Consider the following 14,489-nt stretch of genomic DNA (forward strand, 5'->3'; position numbering starts at 1 on the left):
ATGTTCTATAGATCAATGATAAAAAAAAAAGGGGGTTCTTGAAATTATCACCCATCCAAAGGCACCACTTTACTGAACCTCTAAAGGACACTTAAAAAATCAATGATGTGCTAAATCTAAATCTAGAAATTGCTTGTTCTTCGAGTGTAATGTACCACCAGCTTCAGTGGTACCCCAAGACTAAATGTTATAAATTCTACTTTTTCAAGTGTTAAAATGTGGATATTTTTGGAGACTTTTTAATTTGCTGCTGAACATTATATTTTTCATGTCAACATTTACATCCCCAAAAATGCAACCCTCAAAATCATGGCGCTGTTATGATGAAATATCATTTGGGTAGATATTTTATACATTTTAACATACATCCTCCAGGAAAGCTTGGATGACTCAATATGTGTATATGTGTCAACATATTTTCATGTATTTATTCTACTTCGAGTACCCTTAGTACTTTGATTTCTTTCTTTTTTTTGGCAGCTACATTGCACATAATATGGGTCCTGTATGTTTGTTGCATGCTAGCCAAGCTTATCGCAAATTTAAAGAAGTAAAGCGCACTTAGTTTGACCTGCAATATAGTGCTTATTCAGGAATTGAAAATCATTCTATTTAGTAGTCAGGGTTTTGAAATTTCTCATCTGCATACCCATCTTATATAAATGCTAACACGGGTTATGTATTTTTTCTGCAATGTCACTGCCTTCATATCGCGAATGAATCACCAAAGAAAGCGTTTTATTGTTTAAATAAATATTACATTGGCATTATATGTAATTCTAGATTACTATTTTATAGCCAATTATAACAAGTAACTGAGTATATAGTTGCTGATATCATTTTAAATCATCAAGTTCAATAACATAAACGTAATTATTTTATTACAAATGTTAAAGCCGAGGAAACCAATGGTTTAAATATGATTTTTGTTATCACCATGAATCAAAAACTATCCTTAAATCCTTATTAATGCAATATTATTCTTCCTTATCTCTATATTTTGAAATTCAAGAACAACTCAATATGTAACTCTACACTTTATTGTTTAACAGCAAACTTTCTCATGGGGTAGAGTCTTTCTCTGCGCTGCTGTTTTCGTGACTTGATGGACTTTTCGAAAGGTGTCAGGGCCCTTCTCATGGCGCGAGTCTTCTTTTTGCGGAGGTCTGTGGGCTTTAAGCGCTTAGATTTGTAATATTTCCTCAAGTTTTCTTTCTGGGTCTGGTGCATCACTGTCAACACTCGAGCAATGGATTTTCTTACCACACGACTAAAATAAAAGATAATATGCATGTAATTAGTTAATCTCATTTGACCTCCCATTCAATAGATGTTTTCTGGAGTGGATTTTCAGGTCATTACATCAGTCCTATCGATCCATTGGCTGAATAACTTCATTATTCTTCAGGCCAAAGTATTTCATCATTTGTAATGACATTTAAATTTAAAACACTCATACCTTGAATAAAAATAACTTAATAAATCAAAAACGTGGAAACTATCAAAAATACATAAATAATCTTTAATAACGAGTGTTCAATGCCAATGTACACAGCCAATTGTGCATCATGTGAAATTCGTGTGAAGTGTAATTCACATGAAATTAACATAAATTTCACGCAAGGCAGAATTGCCTCTATAAAGAACCATAAACTTAATTTCTGTTTTGTCATATACAGTTTGGTTTGTTTCATTACAAGAGTTTCCATGCAACTCTGCTTGATATACTCAAGATAAATAAAAATAAAATTGCATAAACTAATTTGGTACATCCAATTCTGAGTAAAACACACAAAGCTCCACCAAGTTTGTGGAGCATTCCAGTAAAAGTTCTCAATTCCACTAAATATTATTTGGCATACAGATGTGTTAATGCAGTATACCATAATACTGTTCTTTGGCTTACATTACAAACAAGAGAGCTAAATAAAAGATTTCCATACAAAACATAATGAGGGGTTTTTCAACATCATAAGTCAATAATTCTTGAGTTGTTTAAAATTGTATTACATCAACAAAAACCTCCCTCTACAAGATAGAAGGATGTGAGATGCTGACACAAGTTTCTCTGTGCATCGTATGTCACAGGAGTGTGATAGTCACAGTCTGCCGGCTTAATTGATGCAGAGTGGGATCTCTGTGATTGCTTTTCACATGTTATTGAACACTATTGTATTTTTGAGTTGTGCACAGAGACATGCACACAAGCAGCATACAGCTAAACAAAGTTAACATACTGCAGTATTTGTACCAGTGTACCAGCAGTAGTTGATGATGTAGTCCCATGGTGAAAGTAATTCTTGTTCATCATATGGTAACATAAATAATGTTTAGTTTTAGGATGTTTTTGAAATATTGTATGACAAAACTCACTATGTTGGTGCGAAAATTGCTTGTCCATGATGTTGTGTATATGTATATACTTACTAGGTAATCTATATTTAATTTATGAAACTACAATACGTTTAATGCTCATATATTAATACATGTACCAATTATGTATTTTGTGTTGTGACAAAACATTTTTTCATAGGAAATTAAGTCTTTTCAGAGTTGTTGTAAAATGGGTAAATTAGTATACTTTTTCAGTCATTTGTCATGTATTGATTTATATAATGTTACAAATTTTCAGATTAATAACTCTGTTATTTGTTTATTACAGCTTTTTATTGCAAAGCATAATAATGAACCAAAACATTGGCCTTGTTATCACTTGCCAGAATAACAGACAACATTACTCATGGTAAGTGTCTGAAATACTAGTTCTCATCTTTATCACTTCAAATAAAATTCAAAGACTTCCTTTTGTATTAATCTGACATTTGAACTGTGAAATAAATAGATTGGGATGCTTCTATTTTATCAAATAACAATTTTTTAAAGAGCAAAATTACACAATAACAGTCATTTCAAACAGGTATGTATGCTAATTGTACTATATGTAATTAAGAGAATCAGAAACTAAGTTAATTTTCAAGAAAGACATAAAACTTTTAGTAATTTGTGTAATTCAAAAATTTTGCCTCTACAAAATGGCTTTATTAAAAAGTAACTAATCTACTGTGACAGGTTTGACCTCAAACTTCTTCAGTAATTTACCTAGACATTTCAAAACACCACGTAAGAAGTTTTTTTGTGTGTTTTTTTTTTTTTTTTTTTTTTTTATAAATTAACAGGAATATAGCAATTTCAACATAGGTTGAAACTACCATATCCTCATCCTGCGATCCAACAGTTAAAATAGCAATCAAAAATATAAGTGTATTACATCAACAAGAACATCCCTCAAAAGGCTAAAGGACGTGGAATGCTGACACAAGTTTCTCTGTGCATCGTATGTCACAGAAGTGTGATAGTCACAGTCTGCCGGCTTAATTGATGCAGAGTCCAAATCCATCTACACATGGGAATCTGATAGATTATAGAATCAGAATAACAGGGCCTTTGGCATTGAGGCACACAAATATCGAAAGTCGGATATCAATACCTGAAAACTTCTTCACAACTTTATTTCACCACCGCAATCCCTGCGCCACAATTTAAAGATCCTTTTTTTTGGTACCCTTTAGGTTTTTATTGCAAGACAGCTATTATAGTAATTAATTCTCATCATTCAGTTATTTAGATTAGTGTAGGCATTTCAATAAACAACTTACATTTTTGACAGTTTTGATGCTGCACCACCAGTTACCTTGGCAACTCTCAGTGTACCCAGTTCCTGAAATTAAGAAAAAGTATCATTAATCTCTTTCTCTTAATGTGTAAATCATGCAAGATAATCATCCAAACATTATATTCTATCTATACATTAAAGATAATGAAATCATTCATAACAAAACACCAACAATGTTACAATGGCAATCTAAATGCTTACTTGTTGTGTAACTGAGCATATAAAAGCAACTTTACAAGTCTAAATAGATTGATTTGGCAAAATGAATGTTCCTTGTTGCATGTTTTGACACATTTGGAACAAACTCTGCCAGCATGCATCACCATTCATCATCAAAAAATATTTAGCAAACTTCAGTTTAACATTAACATTTATCATAACTCACCAAACTTATCAAAAACAACAGAAGTTTACTTTTGAGTGACGTTAATTCTCCATATATAAAATAATCACTGAGATGTTCTGAAAACGTATGATAACTGTAGAGCAAGCAAAAAATCCGCGAAAAGATTTTTTTGTGTTTGTCGTATGCTTTTGGATCTCCTCAGTGATTACATGGAGAGTTTGCATCAACTTCTGTTGCTTTTGATATGTTTGGCAAGTATCTAGTATATTTCGGAATGATGTGTTTATCATGTGACAGATAGATGTAGTCAGACGCTAGTGATAAGTTATTTGACCATTTTCAAACTTAGATCTCGTCAGAAAACCAGAACAAGTGAAAAGCTGTCAATGTGACAGCAAACCGGGTTTTCTTTTATGTAAACTGTATCCATAATCCATGTCAACCCTTATCCAGTGAAATGGAGTACCCTACATGTATATGCAACATTTTGCCAAATAATGACTAAGTTCAAAAGCTAGTATTTTTTTCATAAATTATCGGAAATCAAAATCCTAGCAATATGCACACCTCTGATATATGTACAATTAATCTGCAAAAGAACAACTTCCTATCTTGAGAACTGTAGGAGGAGTTATCCGTACAATGAGGGTACCCTATACGCAATATTTTGCCAAAAAATGACTAAGTTCAAAAGCTGGTATTTTTTCGATAAATTATCAGAAATCAAAATCCTAGCAATATGCACAACTCTGATATATGTACAATTGATCTGCAAAAGAATAACTTCCTATCTTGAGAACTGTAGGAGGAGTTATCCGTACAATGAGGGTAGCCTATACGCAATATTTTGCCAAAAAATGACTAAGTTCAAAAGCTGGTATTTTTTCGATAAATTATCGGAAATCAAAATCCTAGCAATATGCACACCTCTGATATATGTACAATTGATCTGCAAAAGAACAACTTCCTATCTTGAGAACTGTAGGAGGAGTTATCCATACAATGAGGGTTCCCTATATGCAATATTTTGCCAAAAAATGACTAAGTTCAAAAGCTGGTATTTTTTCGATAAATTATCAGAAATCAAAATCCTAGCAATACGCACACCTCTGATATATGTACAATTGATCTGCAAAAGAACAACTTCCTATCTTGAAAACTGTAGGAGGAGTTATCCATACAATGAGGGTACCCTTTTGGCAGCCGCCCGCCCGCCCGCCATTTTCACCATTTTAATAACCGGATTTTTCCGTTGGAAAACCCGGTTTAAAACAGAGAAATTGGAGAACTTGTTTAAAACATAGCTTGAACCAAGGACCCTCAATAAATCCAAGATGGCGAGTGTCGTCCCTTTACTTTTTTTTAATGTACATTGAATACACTTTTTTAAACATGATTGAAACGAATTTATTTGTTGCAATATACAGAAATTCACCTAAGAGAACAAATAAGTAATAAAAAAAATGAAAAGGGAGTGTAAGGAAAGTCAGTAGTACCCATTTTGATACATTTTTTATACAATGTGTACATTTTTACCTATTAATTTACTTAAAGGGGAAGGAAACTAAAAATATGTTGTACAATAAATCAATTAATTATCATCTACTATAATTGTAAATCGTATTTATTTTCATTAAAAACCCCGGAACAATGAATAAATCAAGAAAATTGATCGCTTAATTTAAATTTCCCGCCACCATGTGGGCTGCCATTGAACTTTAATCTATGACATCACACCATCTATTCCTGTTTGTCTAATCAACATAACATCAGTATTAGTAAATCATGATATTCGCTCTGAATGACAAGTTCTGGAAAATTTGAAACAATATTGATTTTACCTTTGCCAACTACAAACTAACGTCAAATGGAGCATGTTCGTTGAAATCTAAAAGCGGAGGTTAGTGTCGGAGAAATCTCCGCGTAAATGTGGAAATTGACAACAGATGCCAAGTATCATAGAAAATGTCTGCCGTCGTTATTTCGACATGGTAATTCCGACTTTAAAGAATGAATTTTATACATCCCGATTACAATTATAACATTCATTCAGTTAGCGAAGAACTTGACTTGGAATAAAAAATTTAATCGAGGTCGTTTTCAACTTTGAATGATAGCAGATTAACAGCTGTCATTTACTTATGAAAATGCATATATTTATGCATACAATGATACATGTATTTATTCTTTAGATTGACGTGTGAACTCAAACATTATCAATTTTGTTTAGTCGATTATTTGAGTAACAGAAAGGCATAAACCAGCATTAATTATATTCAGAGCACTGTGTACATTCATTAGTATACGTAAACCAAACCGGAATAGATGGTGTGACGTCAAAATAATTATTTTTTTTTGTTTTTAATACAAAAGAGTTCTACATCATGTCAGCCTCCATTAAATATGATTTCTCCAACTTCAATACGTTCATTAAAGCTTAATTACGTATTTTATTTTCAAAACAGCATGACCACATGTGATAATTTACACCACTTTATTAAAAATATATTATGTTTTAGACTTTCCTTTCAATCTGTTTGTACTTTTTATGTAAAAATGAATTTTATCAAATAATAGTAACAGTAATTTTGAGTTTATCACTTCCAAAAAGTGGATTTCATTACTGAAATGGGGAATAGTTCTTGTTTAGGTAATTGTGTCCAACCTGTTTAAGATCATCCAACTGCTTTTCCAAATCCTCCTTCTTCTTGCCACGGAGTTCCTTGGCCTTTACCTTTGCCTGAATTTAAAGAACAGAGTTGTTTATACCGGTTATATCTTCTAACAGTGCAATACATTTTGAGGAAATTCGGGATGAATACGTTGTTAAAATAAGCGTTTTCTCATTTGTCAAAATGTTTTCCCCACCGCGGCCATTGTGCGACTTCTTGAATCACAGCAATATTACTTCTGGACTTAAAAGAAGAGCTCGTGAGTGCTTATCTTCCACAGAGTTTACATTTTAAAGTTTGTTTTCCTCTTTTGGTGTACAGATCATTGGTTATTTATGTAGGTATTTCTTATAACACTACGGTAATTTTCACAAAATATCTTTATTATATCAAAGAAACGATATTTATTTCTCTAAAAATGTCCAAAATAATTCATAATATTGTTAAAATTATAAGATGACGATGGATTCTTAGAGGAATGTATATTTTACCATGTTGATAACTATTATGGCGGACAAAAGAGGGCGCTACAAATACCACATATTTAATGCACCGAAATTTACTAAAACTCAAATAGAATAGAAAAATGATTTCCGGAAAAAATAAATTTAACTAAACGTAGATTGTATTTGCAAATTTGTTTGTGTCAGAATTTTCTTTACTTAAATTTAAGAAATCTAGTCGATACCAGTGAGAATATAAGTCACTCTTGGATTTTTTTTACATGGAAATTATTAACAGTGTCATTTCTTTCAAAAAGCTCAAACATAGTACATTTAGAATATAATTATGTTGCATTTGCTAGGAGTGATCATGCAATTAAGTGCATTGTGCCCCAACCAGGGGGGACGGGTAGTTACAAGATCTAGCCTCTTTTTATGTAGAGTTGGGTGGATAATGCGTGTAAAATGTCTATACTCGGGCAGATAAAATACTGAAAAATTAAAATATCAATAAACCTGATAGTATATACCGGTATATTTTTAAGAATTATTCAAAACAATATCTATTTAAAATATCATTGATTTTAAACCTTTAAATATGCCCATTACTTGGAATATATGTTGACCCAAACTGGCGTATGCCTTTCAAAATCTCCAAAAAGTGTCATTTTTTTTTTTAAACTTCAAAGCATTTTCTTTTATAGAGTGAGTCTGTGCTTCATAATTTTCTCATAGTCTAAATAAGGTCTAATGGAAAAACAAACCGATTTTAATCAACAAAAACGTGGAAAGATGACACACTATACAATAAAATATCATTTTGTATCATACAATTCAACGTTTTGAAAAAATAATACAAGTCCCGGTAAATTCGTGGCCAAAGACACACATGTATATAATTTTTAACAACGTACTTTGTTGTGTCTGAAATGGCTCAGTGGTTAGAGCACAGACATAAGGCTAATTTTGTAAAACTAGGGTTTTTATGTTGTGAGTTCGATACCATCGACTAAAACTTAATTATATAGTTCGAAGTTGTGCTGTTGCAAACTTGTAAATTTAACTGGGGAAAAATAGATTCAAAACTGTGTTTTACAACTAACCGAATGGTCATTTTCGCTATTTTAACACCCCCCCCCCATTTTCTTTGATAAGCTAATTTACACAATTAATACGCATAAAAATTACAAGAATTGAATAAATAGGGATGACACCGTAATGCAATATATGCGATAGATCGGTTAATTGAACATGAATGTCATTGTAGAACACGTTGAATTCTTATAAATCATGGCTATCTATTTCTTTGATTACGCATTATTTACTTTTGAAATTTAAGTTGTCTGCCCAGTTATTCAATGTATGGCTTATGAATATCAGATCAGGTTTAGTAAATAAGAAAAATATTTCTATAATAAAGGATTTTTTACAGATATGAGAGAGAGAGAGAGAGAGAGAGAGAGAGAGAGAGAGAGAGAGAGAGAGATTGATTGTACGTGTTTAATAATGACAAATTGAATGTGTACAGTTTGTAAAGATAGTTTTCAAAACTGCATTAATTTGATTAAGCGTATCGTTGGACACCCATGGTCGGTTCGTTTCTCTTATTTTGTGGGTAATAGAATCAAGATGATCATGACCGTGGGTTAATTAGGTAAATTTTCAGCATAAAGGTTGTACATGTAATATATAAAGATAGACACTCTCAGATAGTAAACATTGAGCCGTTTCGGGTCTATACCGCAAGTTCATTCTAGACGAGCCGTTGAGAATAAATATGAGCCTTTAATGAGAAAAATACATTTTAGTTATCGATAAAGTCTAACAGCATGGTTTAACCTTCAAAGAAACGAATTTCCGTAACTGGTGTGGCAATTTATTGTGAAAAAATGAAATTGTTACTGATTTGTTAAATACAACACACAAATATAAATATTCATATCTCTAAATTATTTCAATAGAAATGCTTATAGCTTATAACTCATGTTCAGTTCCCAGTTGTTTGTAGTGTACTCTAGTTAGTATATATTGTTAAACGGTATTCAATGTTCAATTTTAACTACATACATAGATTGGTTTACAGAAGTTAAATGAAGATGTTCAGATTTTATTTTTCGACAAGAAGGATGAAAGAATGGGCGGACAGGCAGAATGATTACATTACAAATAAAGCAAACAACAAACAAAAACACCCCCCCCACCAAAAAAAAAATACAAAACAACAAAAAAGTTACAAATTAAATCAAGTCATTATTTAAAATGAATTTCTTCTACACAAAAAGGAAGTTGGTTATTTATTTTAATCTAGTATTGTATTAAAAAATCAACTACTTAAAACATTGAGCATTGAGATATAATTGTGATCATGCTCACTTATTTTAAAACGATCTGTTGACACTTTTTGTTCTTTCCGGTAATTAGTTGAACTTACGGGCATTTGTGATCGTGGTAAGCCGGAAAACTAGAGAACTTCCGGGGTGGTGCTTTCAGACGGAAAAATTATTTACAATGGCAAAAAACACTGGTGCCAGTAAGTTTAGAAAAGTAAATGTTGATGAATACGACGAAGAAAACTTTCAGGACAATGAAGATTCAGATGTCGGTGTAGTTGGTCCAAATGAAAACGAAGTTACCAACTTTTTAAACCAATGTATCCTTTTATCAAGAAGGGAACTTTCTTCCGCAAGTTGCAGTACCAATGAACGAGATGAATGCGACTTTTCCTCTTGTCACGAATGAATTGTTTAAAAAAAATGTTCTAACGTTTGTGTATTTTACTTACTATTTAGATATTTAGACCGCGTAACATTGTTTAATTATAACTTCGGTTCGATATGACTAACTAATGCATTTCCTTGTTTGATGCCTACATGTATTATGGACCTAAGAGCCCATAAGAATGAAGATTTATCTATAGACAACACGTGTATATACCAAATCAATAGAAATTACAATCTGTACCTATGAAGTTGAAAAACTGTTCCAGTATAAAGGGAGAAATAATCACTTCACGTGCAGTGACATCACCAGCATCCATGTTTAATTCTGAATCTCGTACTAACTTCATGTTTGATAACAATTGTTTGTGGTGTAAAATGAGCAATACACCCTCAAGTATACTTATTCTTCTGCAATTTGTAATTTTTATCTTCTATTTTAAAATTTCAATGTGGTCCGATCTTTGCTACTTTGTAAAGTGATGTCTGCCTCTACTAATATGACGTCATTATGTAAACTGAGCACACTACATTAAGCATTATGAATACATAGATAGGCGGATCCAGCTGTGCTTCTGATTAATATTTTGTAAATTGATAGTGCACATTGGCTTTGCCCTTATTACGGTCACACCGTAAAATATATTAGTATATGATATAGCCTTGCCACCAGTGGCAGTTTTGGCAGTCTTGTAGTTGTTTTTATACCAGCTGATGGTAAATTATCTATATTATATTCCCCAGTATATGGACCAAACTGACCAAACAGATTTACACTTGAAGCCTTTTCCTGAAAGAACCCCCCCCCCCCCCCCCAAAAAAAAAAAAACAAAAAAAAAACTACATATTATGCTACCACAACTAGAGGGACAACAGCCTTAAAATACATAGATCCAACTTGATACAGTGCAGTAGTTTTCAACTTTCCTTAACATGATAAAGCTAAAAATGTGGAGGCACTGAAGGCTGTTTTGCAAAATCCCCTGCAGGGTTGCAGAGACAAAAGACTAAAGGTATGTATAGCTGTGATTTTAAAGTAAAGGTAATTTTTAAGATGAACTTGAGTGGTTGTCACTTTTGTGATTTCCATGGTTCATTATTCCGTTCTAACCTCAATTTGGAGAGGAACGGGTCACCTTTATTGCATGTTATACATTTCTCTGAAGTTAATAATAAAAGTGTAAACCCTTAACTTTCACAATCTTATTGAATAAAGTTATATCTCAGATGGTTAAAGCCTTGCCAAGTGATCTGCAAATCATGTTTTAAGAATCAAGATGAACTGGGACTTTAACAATTCTTTACTTTTTTATGGGTTTCTTTAATGCATTCATATGATTTGATAGAAAATTATCTTAAAAATTTATCGACTGTTATTATCGATAAATCTTGGATATCAATATGTGCTTTTAGTAGTAAAAGCATCTCAATGTGTTCCATTCTACTCAAATGAGAAAAATAATAATTTTCAATGTACATTTTAAAAAAGATCCAGTATGCTAACTTTGTGTATTTTAAATGAAATGCTATCTTACAATTTATTTTATTTTTTTCAAATCTTAGGACAAAGTTGTACAGCTTGTAGTTCGAGTGCTGACTGCATTCAAAGCCAGTGACATAGAGAAAGGAGTGAATGCCCTTGACAGTCAAACATTGGACATTCTAATGAAATATATTTATAGAGGATTTGAATTTCCATCAGAAGGGAGTAGTGCTGCTCTTCTGTCATGGCACGAAAAGGTAATACATGCATAGAATAATGTTAATCTTAATGGAAAAACATATGTAGAATGTCGCATATGAAGCACAAGTAAAACTCGAAATGAACCAGTATTTAATGTATTCAAGTCTCGAGATCTTCACATACTAGTAGGTCAATTTGAATTTTATATGATGGTTTGATGGTCATTACCGTAATCCGGTGAATATAATACGCACTTTTTTCCAGGATTTTCATAATATTTATATCCAGCAATGAATGCATGCATTATGCAGTTTTTATTACTGCAGTATAAGGTTGCTTAAATTTTGATATAAGGTTAAGTTGTTTTAAAAAGTTAGTTCATTTATGTATATTTATTTAGTCTGAAATTGTTTTTAAAACAAGTAAGCATAAATTTGATTTAGCGCATTTCTGTAATATATCTATTCAAATATGTTTTGCAAGAAATTCATCAATGCACTTGATTTACCAGGAGCATCTTTCTGCCAAAAACACTGAATATATACAGAGTCAAATGTAATACATTTACAGTAATTTATACATGTATATAATAACTTGATCCTCCCAATTTGACTAGTTTGTATTTGTTCTTTCAAAAGTGCCTCCTTTACATTTACAGGTGTATGCCAAAGGTGGCGCTGGCTGCATCATCCGTGTCCTGACCGACAGAAAAAGTGTGTGATGCTCAACACAAGATATAATTAAGAAGGGGTTCTATATGTGTAAATGTTTGTATAAGATTGAGATAGCAGTACATGCACCATGGGGAAGAGTCTAGAAAAAAAGAGAATACTTGTGATATAACTCAATCATGACATCTTCCAGTAGCATCTTTATTTTCTGGTAAAAGCCTCTGATATAAATTGTGTTCTATGCCATTCCCAATGTCTGTGCAATGCTTAATTGTTTTGTGATTTTAATGAGAAAAAAGTTCTTTATAATATTCAAGTTTAACAAAACAGATAGTTAATGCCTTGCAAGTTATGAACTGTTTTGTTTGTCATATTATTTTATTTCAATGGAATATTATTATTTGTGATCAATACACTTTTTCTGTATCTTTTATTATACCATGTAATTTTCATGCATTTTTGGTTTTCAAATTAAGGAAATAAATTTTGAGAATTTTTTGTCTCTTTAGATGTATTTAACTATGATTTTCAATATACATGTAAGAAAAAAGAAGTATTCATTCAAACATACTTTTGAATGTTACATAACATTTGCTTATCCATGTATTTACTTCACAATTATTTAAATGAAATAAATTTTATAATGAAAACAAATTTTATTTTTTGTTGCATATATGATTGCCCTGTTTTTTTAGGTCTCTTGATCAATATTGATCAACGTGTCACTATTATTAATGAATTACTTAAGAGTAATGAATGTTATGGAAAAAAAAGTGGGGAGGGGGCATCCCCCCCCCCCCAATACTACGTGTCTGTGGTGCCTTTTAATGCAGGCAAACTGTTAACTACTTCAAGGTGCTATTAATTTAAAGCAGCTTCAATAAGTTAAAAAAATAAAATCAAGTGCATTCTTAATACTATGGCATATTAACAAGAGAGAAGGAGAGATAGATATATATATATATATATATATATATATATATATATATATATATATATATTCACTCTTGGAATAATTTATAGAACTGGGAAGTATGAAATAGAATTCTAGACGTTTCGTGACCAAGACGGTTCGTGACCCGGACGTTCTGAGACCTTATAAGATTTTTCGTGACCAAGATTATTTTTTGCGTAATTAATAATGTAATACAGTTAATCAATTCCTAATAAATCAGAGGAAATGCGGATTGATCGTACGTGATATCGTGAGTAAGTAAAACTTTTTCATGTATGATAAAAAGTAAGTTTAATTCGTCATTTTTATATGATGTTAAATTATTTGATTAATAAATCTAAATAAACTGTAGCATTGTAGTTATAACATAATATGAAATTAGTTCTATCATGTCGATGATAATATGGTATTCCGGTGTCTTTTCATTAACGTTATATAATCATAATCAATGGATACCATTGTACCTAGTGTGTATAATTCTAACATTTCAAGACTTGTACCCTTATCATATTTATTAGGAAGTTGTCTTCATTGTCATTGTTAATCATATAAACCCATGTTTTATGTTTTAAGGCTGGGTGGACATATTATGCATTTAGGATCATATCTTATATATAATTAGTATCTTGTTGCTTGGGTGTCTTTTTTGACAATAATTTATATATTTCTTCTTCTCATCGAAGTCAGTATAGTACAATGTACTAAAAAACCCACTGTGACAGGCATCCTACCTTCTTTATCATTGACTTGGCCATGCGCGGATCCAGAAAATTTTTCCAGGGGGGGGGGTCCGAAGGATAATTGTGTTTGCCAGGGGGGGTCCGAGGCATATTTTCGCGATAATTTTACTATGTAAATTTAATAAATTTTCATTTTCCAGGGGGGGTCGGGACCCCCCCGACCCCCCCTCTAGATCATTATTTAACATTATGAAGGAAACAAATTCAATGATAAGTTGTACTCATTTAATATTTAATAAAGCTATAACAGGCATAGAAACAGTAAGACATGACATTATTTAGAGGTAATTAAATCTGTGAAATAACAATACTAGTACTGCATCTACAAACAGCTATAAGCACTACATATCAAAACATAATGCATAATCAAAATCAGCATTACACATCAAAACATTATGCACATCAAAATCAATCACATGCGCATGAACAAATAACAGTTACATAACAATTTTGTTATTTTAAATATATGTGTTTATAATGTAAAAACTATATTTTACTTACCATTCATGTTGTCTTCGCTGTTGTCTTCTTGAAGTCGCAAGAAAAAGTGACATTGGGAAGCCCATGTGTTAACAAGGTCTCTTCATT

General features: G+C 31.8%; 2 protein-coding genes across 3 annotated transcripts; one reads left to right on the forward strand and one right to left on the reverse strand.

The window, feature by feature from the left end:
• Positions 1 to 1,024: 1,024 nt before the first annotated feature.
• Positions 1,025 to 7,260, reverse strand: LOC105338614 (large ribosomal subunit protein uL29). 2 transcript variants are annotated; one of them, XM_034443597.2, is made up of 4 exons: positions 7,183 to 7,260; positions 6,685 to 6,759; positions 3,657 to 3,718; positions 1,025 to 1,270 (listed from the first exon to the last, which is right to left on the reverse strand). In XM_034443597.2, the coding sequence occupies exons 1-4, from the start codon at positions 7,183 to 7,185 to the stop codon at positions 1,039 to 1,041; spliced, it is 372 nt and encodes a 123-aa protein (XP_034299488.1). In that variant the 5' UTR covers positions 7,186 to 7,260; the 3' UTR covers positions 1,025 to 1,038. The 2 variants fall into 2 exon arrangements, with proteins under 2 accessions (XP_034299488.1, XP_034299487.1); XM_034443596.2 differs by having other exon boundaries at positions 6,888 to 7,214.
• Positions 7,261 to 9,575: 2,315 nt separating this feature from the next.
• LOC105324105 (actin-related protein 2/3 complex subunit 5-C) lies at positions 9,576 to 12,860 on the forward strand. The gene is made up of 4 exons (XM_011423161.4): positions 9,576 to 9,784; positions 10,794 to 10,864; positions 11,415 to 11,591; positions 12,194 to 12,860. Exons 1-4 carry the CDS (start codon positions 9,643 to 9,645, stop codon positions 12,254 to 12,256), a joined length of 453 nt encoding a protein of 150 aa, XP_011421463.3. The 5' UTR covers positions 9,576 to 9,642; the 3' UTR covers positions 12,257 to 12,860.
• The last annotated feature ends 1,629 nt before the right edge of the window (positions 12,861 to 14,489 follow it).

This window comes from Magallana gigas, chromosome 2 (assembly GCF_963853765.1).
Source record: "Magallana gigas chromosome 2, xbMagGiga1.1, whole genome shotgun sequence".
NCBI lineage: Eukaryota > Metazoa > Mollusca > Bivalvia > Ostreida > Ostreidae > Magallana > Magallana gigas.

Excerpts from the sequence above, each read along its gene's own strand:
- LOC105324105 (XM_011423161.4), top strand. The coding sequence starts at position 9,643 with ATGGCAAAAAACACTGGTGCCAGTAAGTTTAGAAAAGTAAATGTTGAT. Across the intron at positions 9,785-10,793 it reads TACCAACTTTTTAAACCAAT|CTAAAAATGTGGAGGCACTG; the intron begins GTATCCTTTTAT and ends AACATGATAAAG. Across the intron at positions 10,865-11,414 it reads GCAGAGACAAAAGACTAAAG|GACAAAGTTGTACAGCTTGT; the intron begins GTATGTATAGCT and ends TTCAAATCTTAG.
- LOC105338614 (XM_034443596.2), bottom strand. Across the intron at positions 3,719-6,684 it reads AGTTGGATGATCTTAAACAG|GAACTGGGTACACTGAGAGT; the intron begins GTTGGACACAAT and ends TCTTAATTTCAG. Across the intron at positions 1,271-3,656 it reads GCATCAAAACTGTCAAAAAT|TCGTGTGGTAAGAAAATCCA; the intron begins GTAAGTTGTTTA and ends CTTTTATTTTAG.